At 42.7% G+C, this 26,897-nt stretch overlaps 1 protein-coding gene across 1 annotated transcript in view; it reads left to right on the forward strand.

Moving 5' to 3' along the window:
- The window catches only part of MYO18B (myosin XVIIIB), a 352,648-nt gene that overhangs the window by 193,462 nt on the left and 132,289 nt on the right, over positions 1-26,897 (forward strand). Inside the window, exons 26-27 of the mRNA XM_044685471.1 lie at positions 1,270-1,374; positions 12,314-12,466. Coding sequence (XP_044541406.1) covers positions 1,270-1,374; positions 12,314-12,466 — 258 coding nt within the window. The remainder of the gene's footprint in view (positions 1-1,269; positions 1,375-12,313; positions 12,467-26,897) is intronic.

Raw genomic sequence — 26,897 nt, forward strand, 5'->3', positions numbered from 1 at the left:
CTAATTCAGGTTTGGGTCTCTTGGCTTGTCTTTGGTTGAAAATTTCAGGAGATACTGTTGGATTCTGTCTCTGTTAGCCCTCTGGGAAATTCTCCAAGTTTAGATCAGATGAATTTCCTATTTGGCCTGGGTCTTCTACCCTGGTTATTCCACTGCAGGTTTCTGTATTGGATTAAAAACTAGAGCTGAGTTCCAATTCTGATCATGAGGTCAGAACTACACAGTCATCCTTGACTTGCCCTTCTCTGTTGCCCCCCCCCCAGTAGCTAGTCCCTTATGAGGTTGATTCTTCCTTTATCTCACGTGTGTTCTTTGGTTTTTATCCCTCTTCTTGCCACTGTTGTCCAGGTCCTCCTTATCTCAGACTTAGACTCTTTCAAGAGCCCCTTTTCTTGGTCTTCTTGCTTCTACTCTCCCCAGTTGACAATGGTCATTCTTAGGAAGGCATTTGTCTGAGTAGAATAGAATCCTTTCTCCCATGGAAAGAGACTCTGCCAGACATGCCCATGGGTCTCTCTGGTTTTGTGCTTTCCTAAATTTGTTAATTTCTGGGAAGGACTCATACATCAGTTAGAGAAAGTGCTACCGATGGAGAGGAAAAGCTACCATTCTCTGGGGAGTGGATGGGGGTGCTGAGCCCATCCCAGGCTTGGTTAGGCTTCTGACAGATGGGTGGCACCATTACTGTCAGGGCCCTGACCCTGGCAAAAGCAGCCAGTATTATGTCTCAATCCACTCCCAGACAAAGCCTCTGCAGCCCTGTCATTATGTCATTCCTGGGGAAATAATAATAGATGGACTTTTAGCAGGCAGCCTCATTTATCATTGTGATAGGATTTCTCCAGGCCTCTGTGTCACTGCTTTTGGGGCCTGTCTCCTCACATACTCACTAACCATTTGGTTCAGACTGGCCTGAGGTCACCTCTTCAAGAAGGACACTGTACATTTAACTTGGGACCAGAGCTGTGCTTGGAGATTTTATACCCTGGTAGGAAACAAAAATCATTGTTGGGTATGGATGTATAGTGAAGCAAGGAAGGAGGGGAGAATTTCATCATCTGGCACCTTCCTTCCTTCTTAGGAGTGGAAGATCATCTAGTCTAAATGCCTCATCCATCCATCCATCCATCCATCCATCCATCCATATATCCACCCATTCCTTCTACAAGTATTTATTAAACCTTTTATTGCACAGAACTGTGGTAGGATTTGGAATTTGAACAGAGAATCTCTGCTTACCTGTCCTATGTTCTCTCGTTGTGTGCATAGCTACGGCAACTGGAGATGCAGCTGGAACAGGAAAGCGAGGAGAAGAAGCTGGTTCTCCATGAGAAGCAGGATTTGGAAAACCTCATTGGGACACTCTGTGAACAGGTAGGTCAAGGGGAACCATCCTTTGTTCTGGGGAACTCCCTTCCTATTGTAAAAAAAGAAAGAAGGTCTGGAGGGTGGTTCCAGAAAGGCTGCAGTCTGTGGGTCAGGATGACTGAATGCTCTGCCACCTTACCTAGCAATGTAGCAATAACAATAACATCAAAAGTATCTGTGATTTTGTCAGTGCTGGGGAACTCCCATTATGGGGACTCCTTTCATTGCAGTCTGTCTGGCTTAGTTGATAAGGTCTAGGATAAGGTCACCTTGACCAGAGTCAAGTGATTTGTCCTCAGAATTAGAACCCATAGAGCACTTTATCCATCATTCTGTGAAGCCCTTAACTATAATAATGAGACCAACTACAATAACTGATTTTTTTTGTCTTTAATCCTGACCATTCATTAAAGTCAGCAAACTGTCTTTAAAGTTTACAAAGCAATTTAATTCCACCTTCTCTTTTGAGTCTGTTGAGGGGTTATTGTGCTCATTTTATAGATGACTAAATGGAGTTGAAGAGTCAGCTAACCTGGCTTGCTTGTGATTCCTTGTACATGTCATTCCATCTGTGGCCTCTATGCTTTTCCCCAGGATGTTCTCTGCTGCTGGAATGACTCCCCTTCTTCCCTCCCTCCCTCAGCCTCTAGAAATCCCCACCTCTCTTGAAAGCTCCATTCAAATGCCATCTTCTACAGAGAAATTATACTGATTCCCCCAGCTGTCAGCATCTCACCTTGCACTTTATTCACCTTTATATTTTTTTATTCTGTATTTACTTACTAATGAACATGTTGCATGGATTGTCATTCACTTGTATCATACCCACATCCATTCATCATATCCAATTTCTGTGTTCAGGACTCTGAGGAATACAAAGACAGTGGAATTGTGGCTGAACATGGAGCCAGAGGACCTAGGAGTGAATTCTGATTCTCTCTTACTTCCTGTGTTAGCAAACCATTTAGTCTCTATGGGTCTTGGCTTTTCTCATCTGTAAAATGAGGAGGTTGGGCTAGATGGCCTCCAAGGGCCCTTCCAGCTCACAATGTCTGATTGATCCTATATTCCTCTGAAGCTTATTTAGGCACTAACTTTCCATGAAACCCACATTCCTCCATCTGAAAGTGTTCTTCCCTTCCTCACCTTTCCCTAAAGGGCTTTGTTAGTCATGAAATATGGCAACCACGAAAGTGAACAGAACCTTAGGTTGAACTAAGAGAGGTCTAGCTTAGGAAAATGAGGAGGAAAATGCTTCACTGTCTCCTCTTCTGGTGAGACACCATTCAATTTTTCAATTCTGGACGCCATGTTTTGGGAAGGGTTGGGATGGTCAGTCTGAAGAAGACAAGCCTTGGTGGGTGGGTGGGGGGGAAGTCGATAGCTTTGTTCAAGTATATGAAGGGACTATTCCATAGGAGAAAGATTAGAGTTGTTCTACTTTGTTTCAGAAACACCACTAGGAGTAATAGGTAGAAAGTTTGACTCCTGCCTCAGGCACTTCCTAGCTGTGTGACCCTGAGAAAATCTGTCTCTGTCTGCTTCATTTTTTCATCTTTAAAATGGGGATAATTGTTATGCCTTCATCTTACAGGGTTATTTTGAACATTAGATTAGGTCATACATGAAGACTGCTTTTCAAAATCTTTCAAATGTTATAAAAATGGGAGCAATTCTTTCTTTCTTGTTATCTTCTATTCTTATAGCCTGGTTGCTGTTCCTCACTCATGCCCTCTATCTCCATTCTCCATGCCTTTGGACAGGCTGATGCCCACATCTAGAATATTCTTCCACCTCACCTCCACCTCTTAAAATCCCTAGGTTCCCCTCAAATCCAGCTCAAAGAACTTCTCCATTAAGGTATTCCTGCTTGCCCCAGATGCTAATGTTTTCCCCTTGTGAATTATCTTTTTAAATTGGATTATATTTTTATATAATTATATTGTATAGATTCTCTATCCCCCCAATAGAATGCAAACTCTTTGAGGGCAGACTTTGACTTACATCCTTATATCTTCATACCTAGCACAGTGCCTGGCATATAGTGGGTACCTAATAAATGCTTATTGGTGGATAAATTATCAGCAATAGTATTTTAAAAATATTTCCACTGGAAGTATCTGAAATGGAAGCAGGTGGGAAGTTCATTCTTAAATAAATATATTCTAGCTATATGGAACAATAATATTAAGCAACTACTATGTTCTAGGCAATGTGCTAGACACTGGGAATAGAACACATTGCTCCCTAACAATGCCAGGCAAATATGAGACTTTCCTGTACTTGAGAAGTACTTGGAGACTCTCCAGTGAAAGGTACTTAACAGCCACATTAAATTTACTTGTCTTAATATTAAATGATGTGCAGGTTGACAATCTTTTCACGAAACAACACTAATCATCATTTAGATTTATTGGCTAATTATTCACAAGCTTTGTCAGGTTTTGAATCTTTCTGCCGTAAAATGAAAATCTGCAGAATGGCATTTATTTCCCATTAACCTAATGAGGTTCTACCCCTCCCCCTTCTAATCCAATGGGAGAAAATAGTAGTGACTATAAATTAGGCATCCTCATGGCAGTTGTTGGCTGTTAGGTTATCCTCTGGATGGGAGGAGATGCTAGCCACCATCAGAAACCAATATTATCCCAGTCCTTCACATGGAGGGCAACTGTAGGATTTAAGACCACTACTTCTTAGTTTGTCCTTCATCTTACACTATCCATGGTGCTGAAATTAATGATAGCGTGATTCATTTACCCTGAGATCATAGAAGCAGAAATTTATAACTAGAAACAGCCCTCAGGCCATTTAGTTTTTTAGGAGGAAGAAACTGAGGTGAAAAAAGGCCCCCAAAATGTTAAATTACTTGCCCTAGCTCACCTGTGTAGGGGCAGACCAAGTTCCCTTGATTCCAAAAAATTCCTATGTCTTCTTTAAAAATCTTATTTTCTTCCTAATTGCCATGTAAAAACAGTTTTTAAGCTTTGATTTTTTTAAATTTTGAGTCAAATTATCCTGTCCTCCAGCTTCTTTCACCTCCCAAAGACAGTAAAGAATCTGATAAAGATTGTACATGTGCAATAATATTAAACATTCATCTAAACTAGTCATTTTGTAGAAAAGAACTCAAACAAAAAAATGAAGAAAGAGAGTGAAATATAGTATGTTTCCGTCTGTATTCAGACTCTTATTAATTCGTTCTCTAGAGGCAAATGGCATTTTTCATCACAAGTCCTTGGGGATTGTTTTGGATCACTGTATTGCTAAGAATAGCCAAGTCATTCATAATTGTTCACTGTATACTACATTGCTGTTACTGTATACTATGTACTCCCCGGTTCTGCTCACTTCACTTCACATCAGTTTATGGAGGTCTTTCTAGATTTTTCTGAAATTATCCTCTTCATCTTCTATAGCATTAGTAGTATTCCATGAAATCCTCATTCCTTTCTATCACTTTATCCCATGTGCAAGTACTATATTCTATGAGAGATATATAATATTATCATATATAATATATTATTTTTATATATATATACACACACTATATAATAATATATAATATTCTGTGAGAGACATGGAATCGATAGTACTCATATTGTAGTAGTGATACTACTCATTTATAAGCAGGCATTGTAGTTGAAACCAAACTAGGAAGGAAGGGGGTTGTGAATGAGTGAAGCCAGACTTAGGAATGGACAGGAACTTCCTGACCCCAAGTTATTGTATCAGTCAGCCAACAAAGATTACGTAGCACCTACTTTATATTAGTCTCTGTGTCAAGCAAAAGGATACAGAGACTGAAACAAAGCAATCCCTGCCCTCAAGGAGCTTACATTCTTACAAGGAATGTGTGATTCCTCTGATTCCTCACCTCCCTTACTCTGTAGTTAGGGTGGTAGCTGTCTCTCCTTGCCTCACCCTGTACCCACCACATTTAAACTCAGAATCCCAAAGTCTCAGAGATGGCGAGGGATCTTAGTGGTCCAACTTATACCTGAACAAGACTCTCCTCTATGGCATCCCCAGTGAGTAGTCACGTGGCTTTAGATTGAAGACCCCCAATGAAGATGTCTCCACTATCTTCCAAGGTAGTTTTTTTCCCCACTTTTGGACAGCTTTTACTTTTTAGGAAGTTTTTTCCCCCTTTCTTATTGACATTAACACAATTTGCTTCTTGACAAGTGGCCCCTTGATCCTGGTTGAACCTGTGCTGTTTCGTATTAGGGACATCCCAAAGCACCCATCTTCTAGACATCCCTTGCTTACATATTTCCCTGGTGCTGCCCAGGTATTTGGTTATAATTTAAGTGGCTGCTGGAGAGCAGCCAGGTAATAGAGACAGGATGGAGCAACTCACTTGGAGCTCAGGGGCAGCTATTTTTTCAGAGGCCACCAAAGCTAGAGAAGAAATCCAGGACTTCCTCCAGTTCTTCTAAACTTAACCTGGGGTTTATGGACCATGGATAGATTTCAGAGATTATGAAAACTTGGATGGGAGAAGAATTACATTTTTATTTTCACTGACCTTTAGATGAAATTTAGCATTCTTATCAATTAATTAAAAATACTATCCTGAGAAGGGAGAGCTAGGTGTTACAGGGGATAGAAGACTCATCTTCTTGAGTTCAAATCTGGCCTCAGATAATTCCTAGCTTGGTGAGCCTCAGCAAGTCACTAAACTCTGTTTGTCTCAATTTCCTCATCTGTAAAATGTGCTGGAGAAGAAAATGGCAAACCACTCTAGTACTTCTGCCAAGAAAACTCCAAATGGGCTCATGAAGAGTCAGACATGACTGAAAAACAACTAAGCAATTCTTTTTTTTTAACTCTTACCCTCTGATTTAGAATTGATACTAACAGAGGAGAAACATGGTCTTTCACTTGTTTATATGGGTATAGGATGTGGGGTTTTGGTTTTTAAAAGATTACTCTATTACAAAAATAAATATAGGTATTGAGTGATAATGCATGTATAACCCAGTGGAAATCCTTTTCGGCTCTGGGAGTGGGGAGGGAAAAGGAAAAGTATGGAAAAATACTTTAAAATAAACACAAAAAAGAATTGATATTAAGTATAGATTCCAAGGCAGAAGAGCGGCAAGGCTTAGCCAATGGGGGTTAAGTGACTTGCCCAAGGTCACAAAGCTAGGAAGTGTCTGAGGTCAAATTTGAACCCAGAGCTTCTTGTCTCTAGATCTAGCTCTCTCTAGACTAAGAAGCTACTTAACTGTGCCTACAACAGTATTTTGAGAAGGCTTCATCAGATTGCCACCTAACTGCCCCTACAACAACAGTATTTTGAGAAGGATTCATCAGATTGCCATAGGGGTCTATGGCATAAAAAATGTTAAGAACCTCCTACTAAATTAAAGGACATTCCAGAGACTCAGTTGAGAAGAATATTAAAGTGTGGCATGGGGAGAGCTAAATTTAGAGTAGGACTACAGGAGCTCAAGGTCCATTTCTGCTGCTTAATAACTGTGTCACCTTGGACAAGTCACTTATCTATTTCCATTTCTGTAAAATGATAGGTATTGGATTAGATGACTTTGATCACTCTTCCAACTCTAAATCTATATTCCATGACCACAGCCCTCCCCCTCAATATTCTCCTCAGATATATCTTGGCATGTGTGAAGAGAGGAAGAGAGAAAGGAGAGACGTACTTGGCATCACCTTGGCATCTCTCCAGTGCCCATGACCTCTCACTCCAAAACCAATCTTCCTTCCACCCATGCTTGGTGGAGATACTTGATAGAATATCAGCCCCTTGAGGTCAGGGACTTTTCCTTTTTGTATTTGTCTCTGCAGTGGCTAACACAGAGTCAGGGACATAGAATGTACTCAATAAGTATTTGGTGAACCGAGTTGCATCGAATCGTGTGGCATAAAGCGAAGCCCCAAATAATTGAGGCTTAAATTGAATTCTAGTTTGTTACCAGATTTTAGTCAAGTAAGAACTAGATACGTCTTGTCTACTTCCTGAGGATTTTGGTTGTTGAAAAGGCCTGTCACTTTCTACCTAAGAGAAGCTTAAGTTCAGGTTGACAGTCTCAGAAAGCCCCAAGGCTAAGTCGCTTTTTTGCTTGGCGAATTGCATGCAATGGTGGCACAGGAAGCTCATTGCTATGAAGGGTACCTGCATGTGGGCATCACTCCTTTTCAAGCCCCAGATTGGATGGCTACCGCCCAGCATTTCCTGCTCCCCTCTGGCTCCTTAGATGTCTCGCAATGTGGGCCCTAGCTTCTCTCAGAATCGCTAATGCGGATGCCTTTTCGCTCGCTCCTCTGGCTCCCTGAAGTAACCATCACCTGGCAGTGTTCAGCCCCATCCTTGCCTTTCCAGCGTGCAGTCTTTAATGAGCAGCCTTCACCGCTCAGGAAGAGCTGTGGAGGTGCCCTGGCTGTGGCAGCAGTAATGAAAAGCCACTGTCTGGATTCCTCTGCCCCCAGCATCTTCTCCCCATCTCCTTCCCCCTCTGCTTGGTTTTTGTTAGTAACCTTGGTAACGGCGCTGTGTACATGGACCCGGGTGAGCCTTCTCTCTCGAAAGGCTCTTCTAGTAAGGTTTCTTCTGCAGTGTCTGAGGACTGACAAAAGTGCCCCAGGGCTGCGGGACTCTCCCATCTGAGATGTCCTGTGCCAGGATTTGCTTACAGGGATGGAAGCAGCCGTATATCTGTTAAGCTCCTGTTGCAGAAATGAGCTCATTGGCAAATCAGCCAGCCCATCTGTACACATTGGTCATTGGGGCCTCCTGACACTCAGAGGAAACTATGACTCAAGGCTTCCAAAACAATATGGCGATGACTAGCAAAAACTACAATTCAGGGCTTCCAAAACAATATGGTGAACAAAAACTATAATTCTGGGCTTCAAAAACAATATGGCGGCATAGTCAGTGGAGAGAGCTATGACAATTTAGGTTCCAGGTACCACTTTGGCATGTATTATCTTTATGACCTAGAGAGAGAAGAGAAAGGGAACAAACTTTTATTAAACGCCAGTACTTTACAAGGGTTGTCTTATTTCTCAAAACAACCCTTCCAGGTAGGTGCTATGATTATCCCCATTTTATAGTTGATGAACCTGAGTAAGACAGAGGTTAAATAAATGACTTGCTCAAGGTCACACAATTAGGAAGTATCTGAGGCTGGATTTGACCTTAGGTATTTCTGAGTCCAAGCCCAGCATTCTGTCTAAGGAATGCATACAGTAAATAGAGCTGTGGTGGTGAACCTATGGCATGTGTGCCAGAGGGGGGGGCACTCAGAGCCCTCTCTGTGGACATGCCTGCCATTGCCCCAGCACAGAGTTTGCTAGAGTGCATTACTAGAAAGTGAGAGGGACATGAGGCCCAGATGCTTCCCTCCCCATCTTCAAGTATGCCTGAGGACATCCCCTGCCCTTCTAAAAGGTTCATCATCACTAATATAGAGTAAGGAACTTCCTATCTCAGAACCCCAGTTTTTACTCCTTAAAATGAGGATGATAAAAAAATAGTGGAAAGAAAGCACAGGGTATGGGATCAGAGGATCTGGATTCCAAGTCGTCATTCTGTCCCTTTTTAGCTGTGTTACCTAAGGCAAGTCATTTGACCTCAGGCCTTCATCAAATGAGAGGGTTCAGCCATCTGACTTTTCTGTTTCTTTCTAGCCTCACATTTCTGACCCTCCAAACCTTATACCTATTTCCCAGGTTTGTGGGGAGGAATGTGCTTTGAATAAACTTGGAAAAATTCTTCCTAAAGGAGAAGTAATAATAAAGACAAACAATTTTATGGAGTTAAAAAAACTGTGTTTCTAAATAAAAAGAAATAATAAGAAAGGGGGAAAAAAACCTTTGTATTTCCAAAGTAAATTAAAAAACCTAACTTCCTTAAGTTAATAATGAATTAGGTTGATGCATTTGTTTTGTTAGAAGAAATTATACCCTGCCTGCTACCCAAAAGGATCCATGGCAGCACAGATAATGAATTTTAGAAAGAAATAAATTTGTTAAAAAAACAAACTTTCATTGCATTAACAGAAAATGCAAGCCTGTTTTATTAACTTAATTGTTTTTATCTCACTGTTTTTTTCAGCTCTGTTAAAGTGGTTTTTTTTAATAAAAACTGTAAACTTATCTATAAGTGCATAAAAATTGCCTTAAGTCTCAAATCATGCATTTCTTCACATGGAGAAATTTCTGTCTAATTAGCGATTTCTATGTCTGGGGTGTAGATGAGCCAGAGCCATTACAATGATAATGAAAAGCCCTCTGGTATCAGCGGACCTGCCTTCCAATACTAGCTCTGTGACTTACTACTTACTCCCTGTGTGACCTTGAGCAAGTCACCTGATTTCTCTAAGAGGGTCTCAGTTTCTTAATCTGTAAGAAAAGAGAGATGACCTCTGAGATTCCTTCCAGCTCTAAATCTGTGACCCTAACAACTTAAGAGTTTTGTTTCCTACCTACTATCTGTGTGACCTTTTGGGCTATAAGATCCTGATGAATAAATTCAGTGGATTGGATGAAATCATCCATCAGGAACTTTGCAAATGTGCAGGAAAAGCAAGGAGAGATTGATAAAACTGTAGGATGGAGCTTGAATGTCAGGCCTAGATACTGAGTCAAAATCAGTGAGGCAGTGTAAGTACGATGGCTAGGGCGCCGAGATATTTAGCATGAGTGTGTCTACACCAGTGGTTCCCAAACATTTTTGGCCTACCGCCCCCTTTCCAGAAAAAAATATTACTTAGTTTACTTACTTTTATACTATCACCGCCCCCTTACAGTTATTCACCACCCCAAAATGCACCTGTGGCCATCACCGCTCTTACTGGATCACTGCAGCACCCACCAGGGGGCGGTAGCTCCCACTTTGGGAATCACTGGTCTAGACAGATCATCTCTCTTGGTTTCAACTTTCTTTTTGTAAAAGAGGGTTGGGCTGGATGATCTCTAAGAAATTCTATGAAGGAAGGAGACATGCATTTATTAAGCACCTATTTTCTACTAAGTACTCTACAATGATCTCATTTGATTCTCACAACCCTGTGAGGTAAGGGCTTGATTATCCCCACTTTATAGAGGAGAAAACTGAGGCAAATAGAGATGAGGTGAGTCACCCAGGGACTTACAATTAGTAAGTGTCTGAAGCTGGATATGAACTCAGGTCTTTCTGACCCTCAATCTGTCTGCTGTACTACCACTTATTACTCAATGACCTAGTCACAGAGGATGCTATGAGCCAGTGCTTGGTGGTACCTCCTTTCCCCTTCTGATGATAATGGTCATTTTGCTCTTGGGTTGGCCTTGTGGCAGTGGGCTGATTTCTCCAGCTTAAAATTCACAATCTCATTTCAGTGGCCAGACTGCTCCATGGGTGTGTGCTCCACTCACCCACCATGCCATATGGAAAAGAATGTTAGTCTCACAGGTGAAAAAGATGGCAGCAGCCAACATAAGCCAACACAGCCCTGAACAACATCCCCAACAAGTGGTCTTTGGGCTTTTCCTCCAAAGGGAAGAGGCCCTCCCCCTCCTCCTCATCGTGTCCCACAGGGGTCCTCTCTCATTGCAAGAAGGTTTAAATTGCCCTCCCCGAAGCTTCCCTCCAGGAATCCTGGGGCCAAGTAGAACAAGGCTAATCTTTCCTCTAGTGAACCAAATGAAAAATATAGGTCTCCCTCATCTCTGCAAATGGCCCAGAAGATTGTCCCCAAGGACAGCAAACCATGTAGCAGCCTGGCATCTGCTGGTGGATTAAGCTGATGTCTTTTACGTAGCATGCAGAGGACAGCCATAGGGACCCTCTGGGATTGGGATCAGAGGACATAGGATTTAGAGTTCGGAAGGGTCTCTGAGGTCATTTGGTCCACCAGTCCCCTTATATTTTTTCTTGAAAAAACAAACAAACAAACAAACAATATTGGAGCTCAGAGAAGTGGCTCGCCCCAGGGATCAAGTAGCCATCCACACTAGCAATTATACCACATTGCCATTCTGGACTAAAATGCCTTTGACCTTACATTCAGGGCTCTCCACAACCAAGTACAGCTGGACTACTAGATGTTCCCTTACCATTCCATAGCCCACTTCCAGGCACTTGAACAAGGATTATGGTCCTCTGTTCATCATGCCAAAAATGCCATCCTTAGTTCCACCTCTCAAAATCTTTTTTTTTTCTTCATTCAGTGCTCAGTTCAGGTGTCATCTCCTCCAGGAAGTCTTTCCTAACTCTCTGAGAATCTTTTAGCTCAAACTACTCTGTAATTATGGACCCATGTACATGTTATAGAGCAGCTAGGTGGTACAGTGGATAGAGTACCAGGTTTGGAGTCAGGAAGATTCATCTTCCTGAGTTCAAACCCAGCCTTGGACACTTACTAGCTGTGTGATCCTGGGTGAGTCACTTAACCCTGTTTGTCTCAGTTTCTTCACCTGTCAAATGTGGTGGAGAAGGTAATGGCAAACCAGTCCAGTATCTTTGCTAAGAAAACTCAAAATGGGGTCACAAAGAGCCAGCTATGAATGAAAAATGACTGAACAACAAGTAAATGTTCTTGGGGGCAAGGGTTACTTAATATAGGATCACAGGATTTTAGGTTCAGAGCTAGAAAGGATCTAGAACACCTCCTATTACCCCCCACTCACTCGCCTTCTGAGGACATTGAGGCAGAAGAGGCCTAAGTGATTTGCTCGTAGTCACCTGGTTACTAAGTAAATAGACTTAGGATTCCAAACAAGGTCTTCTAATGACAAACCTAACACTTCCCCCACTGCTTCATTCATATCTCTGTATTCCCAGGCTCTCAGGCATGCATGGCAGGCCTTTAATAAATGATTTTGAGAATCTGGGATAAATGATCACCAAAGGCCAAGGCACTGCTTAAATATGAACCTCTAATCCCTTTTGCTCCCATTCAAGGCTAACTTGTACTCCTTGGGTCTCCAGATTGGCCATCGAGACTTTGATGTGGAAAAACGCCTCCGCCGTGACCTGAGGAGAACCCATGCTCTCCTGTCTGATGTCCAGTTTCTCCTGACGAATATTGAGGACTCTCAGACAATAGTTAATAAAGAAGAGCTCGAGAAGGTTCACAAGAAGGTAAGACATCCTGGGCTTCTGGGTCATTCTCATCACCCTCTATCTACATAGATGACCTGGACAAAGCAATGGAAGACACCCTCATCAAATGTGCAGATGATTCAAAGCTGACATACTAGATTGTAGAGACAAGATCCCAAAAGATCTTGGCAGGCTGGAGTCATAGACTAAATAAAATACAATGAAATTTATTAAGATCTAAAAAAATAACACTCTGTGGGGAGGGTGGGGGGGACAAAAATGACAATTCATGTGAAAAATGGGGGCTTTGCTCTAGGTCATGAGACCATCAATGGAGAGCTGGGAGGGACCATCCAGTTTAATACTCATTTTACAAGTCAGGAAACTGAGACTCACATTGCTTCAAGGTACTTTAGGACCTTGCCCAAGGTGACACAGGCAAATGGTAGCTCAAAGAGTCACCAAGATGATATGGTAACCAAGATTTCAGGTGGCATCTTGGGCTATATGGACTAGAGTCAATGGTTCCAGGATGACCAAGGTGAAGGTGAGAGTTCTACTGCCCTCTGCCCTTATCACTCCAGTTTGGAGTATTGTGCTCATTGCTCGGCCCCACAAGCTGAAGATGAGGAGGCAGTGGGGAACAATGGAAAGAGAACTAAGGATCCAATCAATCCTGCCTTTGTTGATTATTGCCTGTGTCACCCTGGGCAAACTGCTTAACCTCAGTTAGCCTTCAGGTGGATCATCTGGAAAAGAAGACAGTTATCTAGCTGTCAACACACAAACAAGAACTAAAAAGGGTCATGGAGAGAGTTTCCAGGAGAACTTGGAGTGGGGGCATGATGTTCTATGGAGTTAAAACCAACCTGAACTGCTGATGGGATATGGAGAGTTACCTGGGAAGTTCTGAAAAATTCTGAGTCCTCTATAAAGGAAGGTTGGGGGAAGATGTTATCGGCTCTCCCACCAATGTTCCAATCAGAGGAGAGACACAACTAAGGGAGTCAAGGAGATGTTGAGTATCAAACACTGAGTCAGTATGGTGATGAGACTTCAGGTGATCAACTTTTACTTTTTTTCTCTGTGTGTATGTGTGCACGCATGCACACGTATGTGTGTGTGTGAGGAGAGAGTGAGAGAGATAAAAAAAGAGGGAGAGAGAGAAAGAGAGAGAGAGAGAGAGAGAGACAGAGAGAGACAGAGAGAGAGAGAGAGAGAGAGAGAGAGAGAGAGAGAGAGAGAGAGAGAGAGAGAGAAGTCAAGCCAAGCAGAGCTGCTAATGAAAAAATAAAGTTTCCTAGGTTATTGGGGAGAAGGAGGAAGGAGTTAGCTGAGTGTCCTCAATTATTCCCATGGTTCTGTTAGCTGTTCCCTGTGATGATGATGATGCAAATCGCAACCTACTCATGCCTGGCCTTGCTGTGTGGCACTTATCTGTGTCTTCCTACAGATTCCTCAGAGGAAGTCTATCCAATGCTGAGTAGGGGAAAGGGAAAAAAAACTTTCCTAACAATTTGAACAATCTGAAAATGGAATAGAGGAACTTGTCAGGGGTCAAGTTCACCATCACTGGAACATGACAAGAAATCTGGGTTGTGGAGTGAATTCAACAATAGTGTGAGTGATTGGACTCAGCTCTTCCATTTCCAAGATCCTTCGAGCCAAAGACAGTCCTCAGAAACTCGGGGGTGAATTGTACTCAGAGGCAGGAGGCACAATAGGTGGTTGATGAGACAGGACACTGTGAAATTTGGAACTGGTCCTTGTCAGTTGGTTATTGGCATGCTGATATAAGCCATGGAGAATGTTGGAGTGGAGCATCAACTCGGGAATGCAGAATCCTCTGCTATCATAGATTTAGAAATAGAAGAGATACAGTCTTCTCATTTGCCTAGAGTCACTCAGATAGTGAAGCTGATTTGGGATTCAAATCCAAGGCTCCTAACTCCAAAGTCAAGGCTATGCCCATTGCTTCACTTCTTTATTACTAGATTCGGAGTTAAAGACCAAGCCTCAAATCCTGACTGCATTTACTTCCTAGGTGAACTTGGGAAAGTCACTTCCTTTCTTGGGACTAAGTTCCCTCATCCGAGAAGTTAGGCATTTGAATAAAAATATCTCCAGCTTTAATAGTCTATTAATAAATCCATGGAGTCTAGTTGGTTTGGTCCATAGATTCATCTTTCCTACATATGGATGCACTGAAGTCATCTTTTTTAATTAAATGAACTTAATTAGTATGAAAGATTCTAGCCTTGCCTCTGTCAGAGACTGGTTGGGGGGCAGAGGGCATCCCAGGGAACTCTATAAGGTTTTAGATAAGTGCTGACTTCCATTGGTAGAGGGAGTTTGCTCCCCAGGAACTCCCAGCACCCATGAAATTACATGAGAATTCATTGAACTTGATTTATTATTCTCTCCGTCTTCTTTTAGTCCCTTCCTTCTCCACTCTGTCTTACTAATTCTTCCCACCTCTTTCATGGGCTCCTGGGATGCCTGTGAGCATCCCTCTTTGTTTTTCAACCTTCCTCTCCCTTTAATAGGAACCTGCGATCTCACTGTAGCCCTTCTTTCCTGCCCAGTAGCCCTCCCAGCTGGCTCTAGATGGCTTTTGGCCTGGCACATTTAGAAGCATGGAAATCTTTCCCTTCTCTCCTTCCTCTTAATTTCCTATTCTTCTTTAGGTCCTTCCTATTCCCTATTATTACCTTCTTTTCCCTCTCCTCCTCTCGTTTTCCCTCTTTTCTCCTTCTCCTCTGCTTGTCCCTCCCTATCCTTCTTCTCCTTCTCCTTCCTCTCCATCTTTTTCCTGAATCATAGTGTGATGGAAGGAGTGGTAGGTTTGTAGCCAGAGACCTCAATCTCTACCACTTACTATTTACTTGACCTTGATAACTCATTTCAGATTTCTTGTCCTCAGTTTCCTTCTCTGTAAAATGAATGGAGTTGAATTATATTCTCTTTCAGCTCACCTCAGAATCCTTCACCTTGTCTCAGTCTTAGGGTCATTTTGTTTAAAATTCAGGTCTTGAACCAGATAGCCTCTGAAGTCTTTGTGAAATGCTTTACAAATCTTTTATCACTAAATAAATTCAGATCTTGTCACCCCCCAAAGTCTTATCTAACTCTAAAAATCAGAGGATGATGGATCTGTAACTAGAAGGGACCCCAGAGGCATCTAGCTTGACCCCCTTATTTTACAAAGGAGGAGACTGCGATCTTCCTCCTCATCTGGTTCTTCTTGTCCTCCTTGTCAACTTTCCTCTCACTCTATATCCCTCTCTTCTCTTCCTTGAACCTTTCACACTCATCAGTGGGACAGGTGCTGTCTCCCCTCCCCTGGTTCAGAATATCACCAGGCCTTGCCTGCCAGGGTCAGGCTGCTGCTGCTGCTACATACAGCCCCAGGATGTAGCCAGCCTTGGCAGCTACATTCATCACTGCCCAGCTCAAATGCGAACTGGTTCATCAGGGGTCTAATTAATAATTAAATAGAGAGAGAGAGTAAGGTGCCTGAGCTGCCTGCAGTGCCCAGAAGCATTTCTCCCCCTGCAGTAAGGCAGAGGTGGTGGATTGCATCAGGAAACAAACAGGGTTAGAATTGGATGGATGGCAAAGAGCCCTGTATTGGAAGTCCAAGGACCTTGTCTTGAAACCAGGGCCTGCTGCTTCCTGGATTAAAATCCTGCCTCTGATGGCGATTTACCTGGTAAATGGAGAAAGTCACTTCACTGCCTTGGCCAGCCTCAGTTTTCAAATCTGTAAAATGAAGGGATTGGACTAGAGAAGGATGTACAGTGAGATGATTGAACTAGTATTTCAAGAACATCATTTCAGTTATCAAATAGAGGAGGAGTCGTAATGGAGAGATACCTGAGGCAGGCAGACCCACCAGCAGCTATTACAGTAGGCCAGCCTTAAGGAGGAAATGAAGGCCCGTACCAGGATGGAGGTAGTGTCAGAGGAGAGGAGGAGACAGAATTGGGAAGATGCTGCAGAGCTGAAATTGATGAGAGATGCTGCACAGGTGAAACTGATGAGAGATGCTGTACAGGTGAAACTGATGAGAGATGCTGCACAGGTGAAACTGATGAGAGATGCTGAAGAGATTGAAATTGACAGGCTTTGGCACCATATTGGATCTGGGGAGTGAGAGAGAGTGAGGAGTCCAGGATGAGGCTTAGGTTGTGAGTCTGAGGGACTAGGAGGAGGCTGATACTCCTGAGAGTAACGAGAAAAGTAGGAGGTGGGGAGGGTTTAAGGAGAATGATGATGAGTTCTGTTTGGTCATACTAAGTTTTAAAAATGTCAACTGGATATCCATTTGGAGAGTGCTGAAAAGCATAGGTAATAATGATAATAACAAATAAATGAGTAATAGCTACCATTTATACAGTGCTTACCATACGCCAAGCTCTGTGCTAATTACAAATATTATTTCATTTGATATGACAACCCTGGGGCAAGGGGTAAGTGCTATTATTATACTCATTTTATGGATGAGGAAACTGAGGCAGAAGCAAGTAAGTGACTTGTCTAAGGTCACACAGGTACTAAGTATCTGAGGCTAATTTGAACTCTGGTCTTATTGATTTTAGGTCCAAAACTATCCACTGTGCTAGGCAACCCACATTGTTGGACTTCTACACTGGCACTCTTTTTTCTGTATTGATATCTGGGATCCCCCTATGGGCGATTGATATCATCTGTTCTAATCTCATTTTACAGATAAAGAAACTGAGATTCAGAGAATGGACATACTTTGGTCTTCAAAATCTCGCACGTGGGACATAACATAGGCAGAATTTGAATCCAGGGACTTGAATGCTCCAAATAAGCATTTATAAATGCATTAAGTTGATGGTAGGGCCCTCCTCTGGGATTGCTCTTCTCCTTTATAGGTTAAACATAGGGACAGTGGAGACCATTCTAGACCAATCCTCTGACTTCCTTCTGCCCATTTTAGTAGAGGAAGAAATTGCTCAGGCTGAGAAAGCAGCTCGTCAGATCTCATAGCAGGCGGGAAGAAGTAGCAGGGCTAGTGTTACCCTCCCAAATTGCCCAATTCTCTCTTGGCACCCAGCCTCCCCTTCCCAAGAGAAGGCATGTGAAAAGAAGAAAGCTGCATCGTGTAGGCATTATTATTCAAGGGCAAACATATATGATTAAAACTGTTCTTCTAGGAAATACTGTTCCTTCATGAAAGTGACTTGAGTGGAAACAGAGGCCCTGCTCTGGTCACTGGAGCTTCAGAGGCTTCATCCTCTCCTCTTCTGGGGCCCATCAAAGGGAAATGATAGCTTTTGCTTTGGGCTTTGATCATCATGGAAATAGCCAAGAGGGCCTCAGGCTGGTGGAGGAGGGGTCTGGGGACAGCTTGCTCTTGTTTCCAAAGACACAACTCCTGGATTCTAGGGATGATGGGAACTGAATGAAGCAGGGCTCTGAGGTGGACAAACAGGGAGGTTTCCTCAACAGAAAGAGAAGGGAAGAAGGCTCTGGCTCTCCCCAAGGCTCTAATAAACATGATGAGAATGAGGGTGATGGTGATAATGATGGTGATGATGATGCCGTGTTACATTTGTAGTATTTCCCCGTCCTTGCTCAGCCTGAATCCATTCCGTCCAATTCTACAAGCATTAATTAATTAAAACACTTAAATGATTAATTAATTATTGATCAGTTTACTTATCTATGCAAAGCAAGAGACTATGATGCAGTGAATAGAGAGAGGCAGCCTCACAGCTATCAAGACCAGTGTTTAATGCCTTGGTGCTGATTGGCTGTGTGACCCTTTCCCAATGGACCATTAGCCTAGTGCCTTCCCTTGAGAATAATCTCAAATGGATCCTGTCTATGTCTTGTTATGGCCATGGTTCACTTCAGTTCTGTCCTGCACAAGTTTATTAAGTACCTGCCTGGTGCCAGGCATTGGGTGGGGTGCTGAGGAGTCAAAGACAGAAGAAAAGCTTTTCCTTCTGGTTGGGGGATGCAACGTGTGTGCAGATCAGCAATGATCATAATATCATTTCTCTCTTGCTTGAAAATTTGAAATGGCCTCCACATGTGTTATTTCATCCCTTTAATGCCCTTGTGAAATAGATGCTAATATTATTACCCCTTTGAAAATGAGAAAACTGAGTCTTTGAGAGATTAAGTGATTTTCCCAGAGTCACACGGATCATTTGAGGAGGGAGAGGTCAGACACTAAAGGCAGAGGCACTCTGAGGGAGGCAGAGACACTTAGAGTGGTTTCTCATTTCCTTCTCTAGCTCATTTTACACATGAGAAAACTGAGGCAAACAGGGTGAAGTGACTTGTCCAGGATCCCACAGCCAAAAAGTGTATGAGGTCAGATTTGAACTCAGTTCTTCCCAGTTCCAGGCTTGGTGCTCTTTCCACTCCTTCACCTAGCTACTCAAGGCTTATTTGACTCTGTGGTAATTTGGGGAAGGGGGATGATCCATGATCTGAGCCCTAAATGAAACTCAGGATTCTGAGGAGGTAGAAGCAGGGAGAGGAATTCCAGCAAAGGACACAGCTTGGGCAAAGGTGAACAAGCAGGAGATGGGGAGCAAGGATTAAGCCAATTGGGCTAAAATGTAGAATGCATAAAGATGGAGTCATCAGAAATGTCTGGATAGGTAGGTTGGAGCTGGATGGTGGAAGGAGAGGCAACAGGAAGCCTCCAAACGAACTGTTCATCCTCAGAACAGATTCTTTCTTTGCCTTTTCAAGGCAGCTACCTAGGCCTGGAATGCCCACCCTCCCTCTTTGCCTCCACCTCCCAGAATGCCTGGCTTTGTTCAATCCAGTTCATCAAGTATACATTTCATTTTTTTTTACTCCCCCTGTATTTAGCATATACCTACCTCTACATACAAAAGACACTTAATAAATGTGTGTTGTTCTCTGTACTGGGGTGAGGCTAACAATGAGATTGAGTCTAGGGTCTAGGCCATCTTAACTGTATAATGGTGTGCCATTCCTATCACTCTCCCAAGGCTCAGGCTCCTCATCTGTAAAATGGGAATGTTCTGACTGCTACCTCACAGGCACTTTGAGGAGAAAGTGTTTCAAAATACCATGAAAATGGGGAGTCCTGGTTTCAAATTCCTCCTCAGACACCACCTATGTGACCCAGTTCTTAGCACAGGGACTCTACATTTTGATGTCTTGGCTATCTGTTAAGATCTCTGTAAAAAAGACATTTTCGAAAAATCAAGAGAGAACAACCAAGAAAGCATTTCAGCACAGGCTGACATCAGGAATAAGTCATCCATAATCCCTGGATGAGAGACAGAATGGTACGGTGAGAAGGGTTTGGAATCAGGGCCTGGGTTTGAATCTTCTCTTTATGATTTACATCCTGTGTGACATTGGGCACATTCCATGTTCAAGATTCTCTCCCTGCTCCGACATTCCATAATCTAAAGCCTTTCCCAGATTTAATAATCCCTGTTCTAAGGCTCCCAGCACTGACATCCCTTGTTCCAAGGTTCTCAGCTTTCAGATTCCCTGTCCTAAGGCCCCTCCCAGCTTTGACATTCTATTTTCTGAAGTCCTGAATCTCTGAATTTTTGTTTTAAGACCTCCCAACCCCAGCGCTGATATCTCGTGTTCTAAGACTCTTTCTTCTCAGTTCTGACATTCTTGATTCTATGGCTCCTCCTCTCTGACATTCTGTAGTCCCAGGAGTACTTCTCACTTAACTTCTTGAGAACACACAGACAAGGGAACAAAGGAGAGGTTTGGGCTTGATTTAATGACACCTGTTCGTTAGAAACCAATTAGTAATTAATCCATGTTGAATGTCTCCAATGGAAATAAACTAATCCTGAGACATGAGCAATTCCAACAACATCCATATATAATTGAGATAATGGTTTTGCATAAATGACATCTGTGAGGAGCAGATGTTGGCACCTGGGCTGGGAGGGAAGGGTGGAAGGTGATCACTGTTTTAGAACAATTTGCCAATTTTCCACTTTCTTCTGACCCAGAAAAGGGAAAATGTCCATTCGTTCCTGTGGTATTGACCCATCTCAAGCTGCCCGGCTCTGCCAAAGTCTCCAGAAATGGCTTTTCTCCTTTCTTAGCCCCAAGAACTGGACTTGACAACATGGCAGCCATGTTGACAGTGTTCCCTCACAGGTGATGGGAAGGACTGGGCGGCATCTGAATAGGTTCTTGAATCAGATCTGAACTTGAAGGTTCTCTACCTCTCTGAGCTTTATTATTACTATTTTTGTCGTTGTTCAGTTATTTCAGCCATGTCTGACTCTGTGACCCTTTTTCGGGTTTTCTTGGCAGAGACACTAGAGTGGTTTCCCATTTCCTTCTCCAGCTCATTTTACAGATGAGGAAACTGAGGCCAACAGGGTGAAGTGACTTGCCCAGGATCCCACAGTTAGTAAGTGTATGAAGTCAAATTTGAACTCTGTTCTTCCTAACATCAGGCTCAGTGCTCTATCCACTGCTCTACCTGGCTACTCGAACCTTATTTTACTCTGTGAGTTGGGATGAGAGGATGGACTTGAGTATTTCCATCTCTACATCTTGGGGGCAACACTGTGTAGTGGTCAGAAAGTTAGATTTGAACACCACCTTATTGCTTTCCCTAGGTCAAATCTCTCCCCTCTCCAATCCAACTTCTACACAGTTGTCAAAGTGATATCCCTAAAGTCCAGGTCACTCTCTGCTCAAGAAGCCCAGTGACTCCCTATTGCTTCTAGAATCAGGTACAATCTCCTTTGTTTGGCATTCAAAGTCCTTCACCACCTGGCCTCAATTTACCTTTCCAATGTTACTATGAATCCTTTCAACCAGTCAGATTGGTCTTCGTGCCGCTCCTCATGTTTGCACTTATTGAAATGCCCTCCCTTCTTGTGAGCCTTCAGAATCCCCAGCTTTCTTCCAAACTCAGCTGAAGTGCTCTTTTCTCTACTAGAGACTTTCCTGACATTCTCCTCTTAGCTGCTAATGTTCCACCCCCATTACCTTGTATGTATATGATAGGGATTTTGTATATTCTTTTATATGTACGTATTATCTCCTCCAAAAGAATATAAACTGAGGTGGGCAGCTAGATGGCTCTAGAGAGCAGAGGTCCTGGGCTCAAATGTGGCCTCAGACACTTCCTAGTTATATTACCCTGGACGAGTCACTTAACCCTCACTGTCTGGCCCTTCCTGCTCTTCTGCCATAGAACAAATATACAGTATTGATTCTAGGATGGAAGGTGAGAATTTTGGAAAAATAAAAGAGTATAAGCTCAGTTGGGGCATTTTGTTCTTTTGTCTATGAATCCCCAGTGCCCCAGTGGCATTCATTAGTAGCTTAATAAACACTTCTTGAGCTAGCCTGGTGGCACAGTGGATAGAATGCAGGACTTGGAAACTGGAGAGACCCGAATTCAAATCTAGAATATTTACTAGCTATATGACCCTAGTCAAGTCACTTATCTTCTGATTCAGTTTTCTCAACTGTAAAATTGGGATAGTAATAGCACCTGCCCCCTCAGAGTTGTCGTGAAGATCAAATGATGACATATTTGTAAATTGCTTCACATAGCACCTGACGCATAGTAGATGCCATATTAATGCTTCTTCCCTTGTCTTCCTTTTTCCTTTGCTGATGAATTAATTGATTATTTGGAGCCAGATGACCTGGGTTTTAGTCTGAGTTTAATGATTCATCCTGTGCCCTTAGACAAATCCCTTCTGTTATCTGTTTCCTGCTCTTTAAAATCTGAGGGTTAGATTTGTTGATTTTTAAGGTTGCTTTCATAGCATTTATGATTCCAAGATCCTTGCTCCATCCTCTGCCATTTGTCATCCATTGGCTTGGATTGCTAATTATGTATTTCTTTTTTTTTTAAACCCTTAACTTCTGTGTATTGGCTCCTAGGTGGAAGAGTGGTAAGGGTGGGCAATGGGGGTCAAGTGACTTGCTCAGGGTCACACAGCTGGGAAGTGCCTGAGGCCAGATTTGAACCTAGGCCCTCCCATCTCTAGGCCTGACTCTCAATCTACTGAGCTACCCAGCTGCCCCTCTAATTATGTATTTCTTTGTGTAATCTTCTTTTCCCTTGTAACACTGTGTGCACATTGAGGAATGACATTAGCTTCCAGGGTTGTAGGATTTAAACCTGGAAGTTACCTTAGCATTCTTCTTCTACTCATCTTCTTCTCAGCTGCCCATATAATCTTCTGAAAGTATGAGGTTGACTCTCTCTTTCTCCTGCTCAAGCATCTCTATTAACTCCCTACTGCCTCTATAAAAAAGTACAAACTCAGTCTGACATTAAAGCTCTTTCTGATTTGGATCCAGTCTCTCTTTCCAGACTTATTTACATGACTTTGTTCGAGAATACCATAGTCCAGGCAAAATGCCCCCCTTGCTATTTTCCAAACAACCTTCCATCTCTGATTTCTTCCTTGACACGAACCCTACCCCCTGCCTCCAATTCTCAGAATGCTTAACTGTCTTCAAAGCTAAACTCAGACACGGGCTCCTTTAGGATGTCACCTTAGCTATGCCCAGTCATTAGAGCTCTTTCTCTCCTCCAATTAGGTTGTATCTATTGATCTGTGGCTATATTGACCAACCCCCTTAACCTAGCAAACATGAACCTCTTGAGGTTGGGGATGGTTTAGTTTTTGTCCTTCCTCTATCTTCTAGTCTTCAACCCTGCCTCCCTGGAGCTTAGCAGAGGTCTTAGTGCACAGTAGGTATTTAATTAATGTTTTTTGCATGAGTAACCAAGGTCAGCACCCTCATTATTTCCCAGATAAGGAAACCACCGAGACCCTGAAGGAAAGGGGAAGCGAACTGAAAAAGATACACAAGAAGTACAGGCAGGGTTGGAACCCAGGCCCCTCTGCTCCAAATCTAGCAACCTTTCTATGTCTTATTCTTTGAATTCAAATGGAAACACATTGACCATTGAATTCATTCTTTTCCAGATGCCATATGTCTGAGCTCAGGGTCAGGGGCATACTAGGTGATCCATAATCCATCTCACTGATTGGTTGGTTAGGAAGAGAATGGAAGTGTGGGGTATCTTTCTGTGCAAACACGCAGTAAGGCAGTGACAAGGTTGGTTTGTCAAGTGACAGTCTTAACTGTAAAGGAAGCAATGATACCCTTCCCTCTTTGAACCTCAGTTTACTTATTTGTAAAAGGAGGAAGTCAAATTAAATGGTCTCTAAGCTCTCTCCCAGCTTTGATATTCCCTGTTCTAGGCCCTCTCCCAGCTCAGACATCCCCTATCCTAAACCTCCTTCTAGCTCTGGCATTCTCTGTTCCAAGGTCCCTTCCAGTTCTGACATTCCCAGTTCTTAGGCCCCTCCTAGTTCTGACATTGACATCTCAAGGCCCCACCCAGTTCTGATATTGACATCCTAAGGCCCCTCCCAGCTGTGACATTGACATCCTAAGACCCCTCCCAGTTCTGACATTCTCTGTCCTAAGATCTCTTTCATCTCTGATATTGACATCCTAAGGCCCCTCCCAGCTGTGACATTGACATCCTAAGGCCCCTCCTAGTTCTAACATTGACATCTCAAGGCCCCACCCAGCTCTGATATTGACATCCTAAGGCCCCTCCCAGCCCTGACATTGACATCCCAAGGCCCCTCCCAGCTCTGACATTCTCTGTCCTAAGATCTCCTTCAGCTCTGATGTGATGTCCTAAGGCCCTTCTCATCCCTGGCATTGACATCCCAAGGCTCTCTCCAAGGTCTAACATCCCAGTTCTAAGACCCTTCCCTGCACCCACATTCTATATTGTAAGGCCTCTCCCAGCTCTCACATTATATCTCACCCACATCTAAAAGTTTCCATTCTAAGTTTTCTGTCAGCTCTATCTGATCAAGTTTCAAACTGGAAAAGGGTAAGAGACGAATAACAAGGGATGAATGGACATATATAACAATTACACTCGTACCAGCTCTTATATCTACAGTGAGTTATGGTTGTAGAGCACCTTCTCACCAATTTATTGGGCAATATGCCAATAAACCTTTATTAAGAACTTACATCCATTATTTCATTTGATATTGGAAACAGCCCTATAAAGTGGGCAGGGTGGGCACTTTTATTCTGATGTGAGGATTGAGGAAACAGATATTCCTTAGTCAGTCTCTTGTGCATTCACTCTGGTTCTGTTCTTCTGGAATTTTCACCTTCCTAGTTCTAGGTGTTACACTTCTCTCCCACCCCCCTGCCCTATTACTCCATTCCATGGGTGATATATTGTAAGTCCCCCATATCTTTGTCTACTGAATTTCTATATTCCCTTCTTCCAATCTCATAACTTGCAGCATTATTTTAAAATTTATTTCAGCTAAAGTTCATTTATTAAGAGCATTCATACAAAAAGCTTTATTAAGCACCGATTTTGTGCAAGTCACTCTGTTTAGTTGCTGAGGACATACAGCCCAAAGCCCAGTGTTCTATCCTCTAGACACCTTGATGAATCCTGATTCTCTTATCTAGTGGGTTATGCATTTTCTCCCACCTGGTTTTGTGCCATCTTCACATTTTATAAGCTCACCATCTGTCTTTATTCTAAGCCATTAATAAAAACAGTAAATAGGGAAGCACCAAGGAGAGCTCCTTGGTCACTCCCCTAGAGAACTCCTTCCAAATTTATATTGGACCATTAGTGAATCCCCCTTTGGTCCTGTCGTTCGAAAATTTCCCATGTGCCTATCTGTAGTATTGTCTGGGTCATATCTCTCCATCTTTTGCACAAGAATTCCATGAGAGATTCTGAGAAATGTTTGTCCAAAATCTAGTTAAATTATATGTACCACATTCTCTTCATCTTCCGGATTAGTCACCCTGACAGAAAAGGGAGTGAGGTCAGTCTGCCATGATGAAGCTGTGCTGACTCTTCATGATCCCTACTTCCTTTAATAACATGTTCTTGAATTTTGTCAGACATCAAAGTCAAACTCATTGGATAGGGTTTCAGACACCACTGGTTTCCCTTTTTTGGAAAATTGAGACTGGCCTGTTGCCCTTCATCCTTTCTTGACAGCCTTTCAGAGATCACTCCCAGCGGTTCAACTATCACATTGGTCTGGCTTTTTTAAAAAATAACTCCTATGCAGTCCTTTTGGGTTTGATAACTTAAACTCGTCAAGGGAAGTTAAATGCTCTCTTCCTTGCTTAGCTTGGACTTTTAATTCCCTATTAGTTATTGCTGGAGGTCTTCAACGATGCCATGATCTCGTAGGTCCCTTCCAACTTCATATTCAGTGATACAGCTACCCTAAAGTGGAATATTCCAACTTAGGAGGTAGTGAGCTCCTCATTTTTGGAACTTAAGAAAAATCTGGATGGCCACTTATTAAGTCTGCTATAGTGGATATTCTTATTCAGGGCTAGAGATATGGAGACCTGATAGTGATCAGGCTGCTTCTTGGCTCTCCTTGTCATTCCTACATCCTCATGAGGTGGAGAAGAAAAATACTGGACTTGATGTCAGCAGGACCTTGATTCAAATCTTACCTCAGACATTTTGTCTGTGTGACTCTGGTCTCATTTTTCCTTATTTATAAAATGGCCTCTTAGGTTACTTTCCAATTGTGAGCATACATCTACGCATACATAGAACTAGAAGGGATCTGAGATATCATCTTCTCCAAACTGAGGCCTAGGAGAGTTAAAAGACTTGCCCAGGGTCACAATAGTAGTCTGGCAGTGAGTGTCAGATCTGGAATGAATAATGGGTTTCAGATTTCAGATCCCTGAGGGAAAGAGGGCCAGGAAAGAGATCAGGGGAAGGCAGTCATAGACTTCTTCTGCTCTTCTTAGGTGCCTGTAGGCCCAAGGAGTCCCCTGACAACAGTTCCAGCTGTGCCCAAGCCAGCTTCATAAATCATGGTCTTGTTAAGGACTGACATTTTGAATTCCAAGTGCTTCTAATAAAAAGGTGATAGGGCATCGTAAAGGATGCCACCATCATCCCTAAAGTGCAAAGCCCCTGTGTGTGCCATAGGACAGTTCCAGGCAGAGACTCCATTCTCTGCAACTGGTTGGTTCTGTCCTTGTGCTCTTAAAAAAGAAATAAACACAAATGGAGTTTCCTTTAAAGCCTGAAATGATTTATGCTCCATCCTTCACCTGGGGGACTTGCTTTATCATCCTATAGCCTTGTTGTTATTATTTCATAATAATAACAGCTCTGCAAAATTCCTTTCTGGCAGTTTTTATCCTCTAACTCCTCTGCGTCATTGATCTTCAAAGAATGAGGCAATATATATATACCATGATCCTTTGAGTCTACAGAGGTTATGTGATTTGTCTAAAGTGCCGCAGCTAATTCAGGATCATGATCGTTATCGTCCATCATCGTAGTCAATATTAAAATAACGCCTATTTATACGTGAAATGTATTTGGGGGTCTTCAGTGCCCAGCACATAGAATGGCACATAACAGGCACTTCATAAATAC

Source organism: Gracilinanus agilis, chromosome 1, assembly GCF_016433145.1.
Source record: "Gracilinanus agilis isolate LMUSP501 chromosome 1, AgileGrace, whole genome shotgun sequence".
In the NCBI taxonomy this organism is placed as follows: Eukaryota; Metazoa; Chordata; class Mammalia; order Didelphimorphia; family Didelphidae; genus Gracilinanus; species Gracilinanus agilis.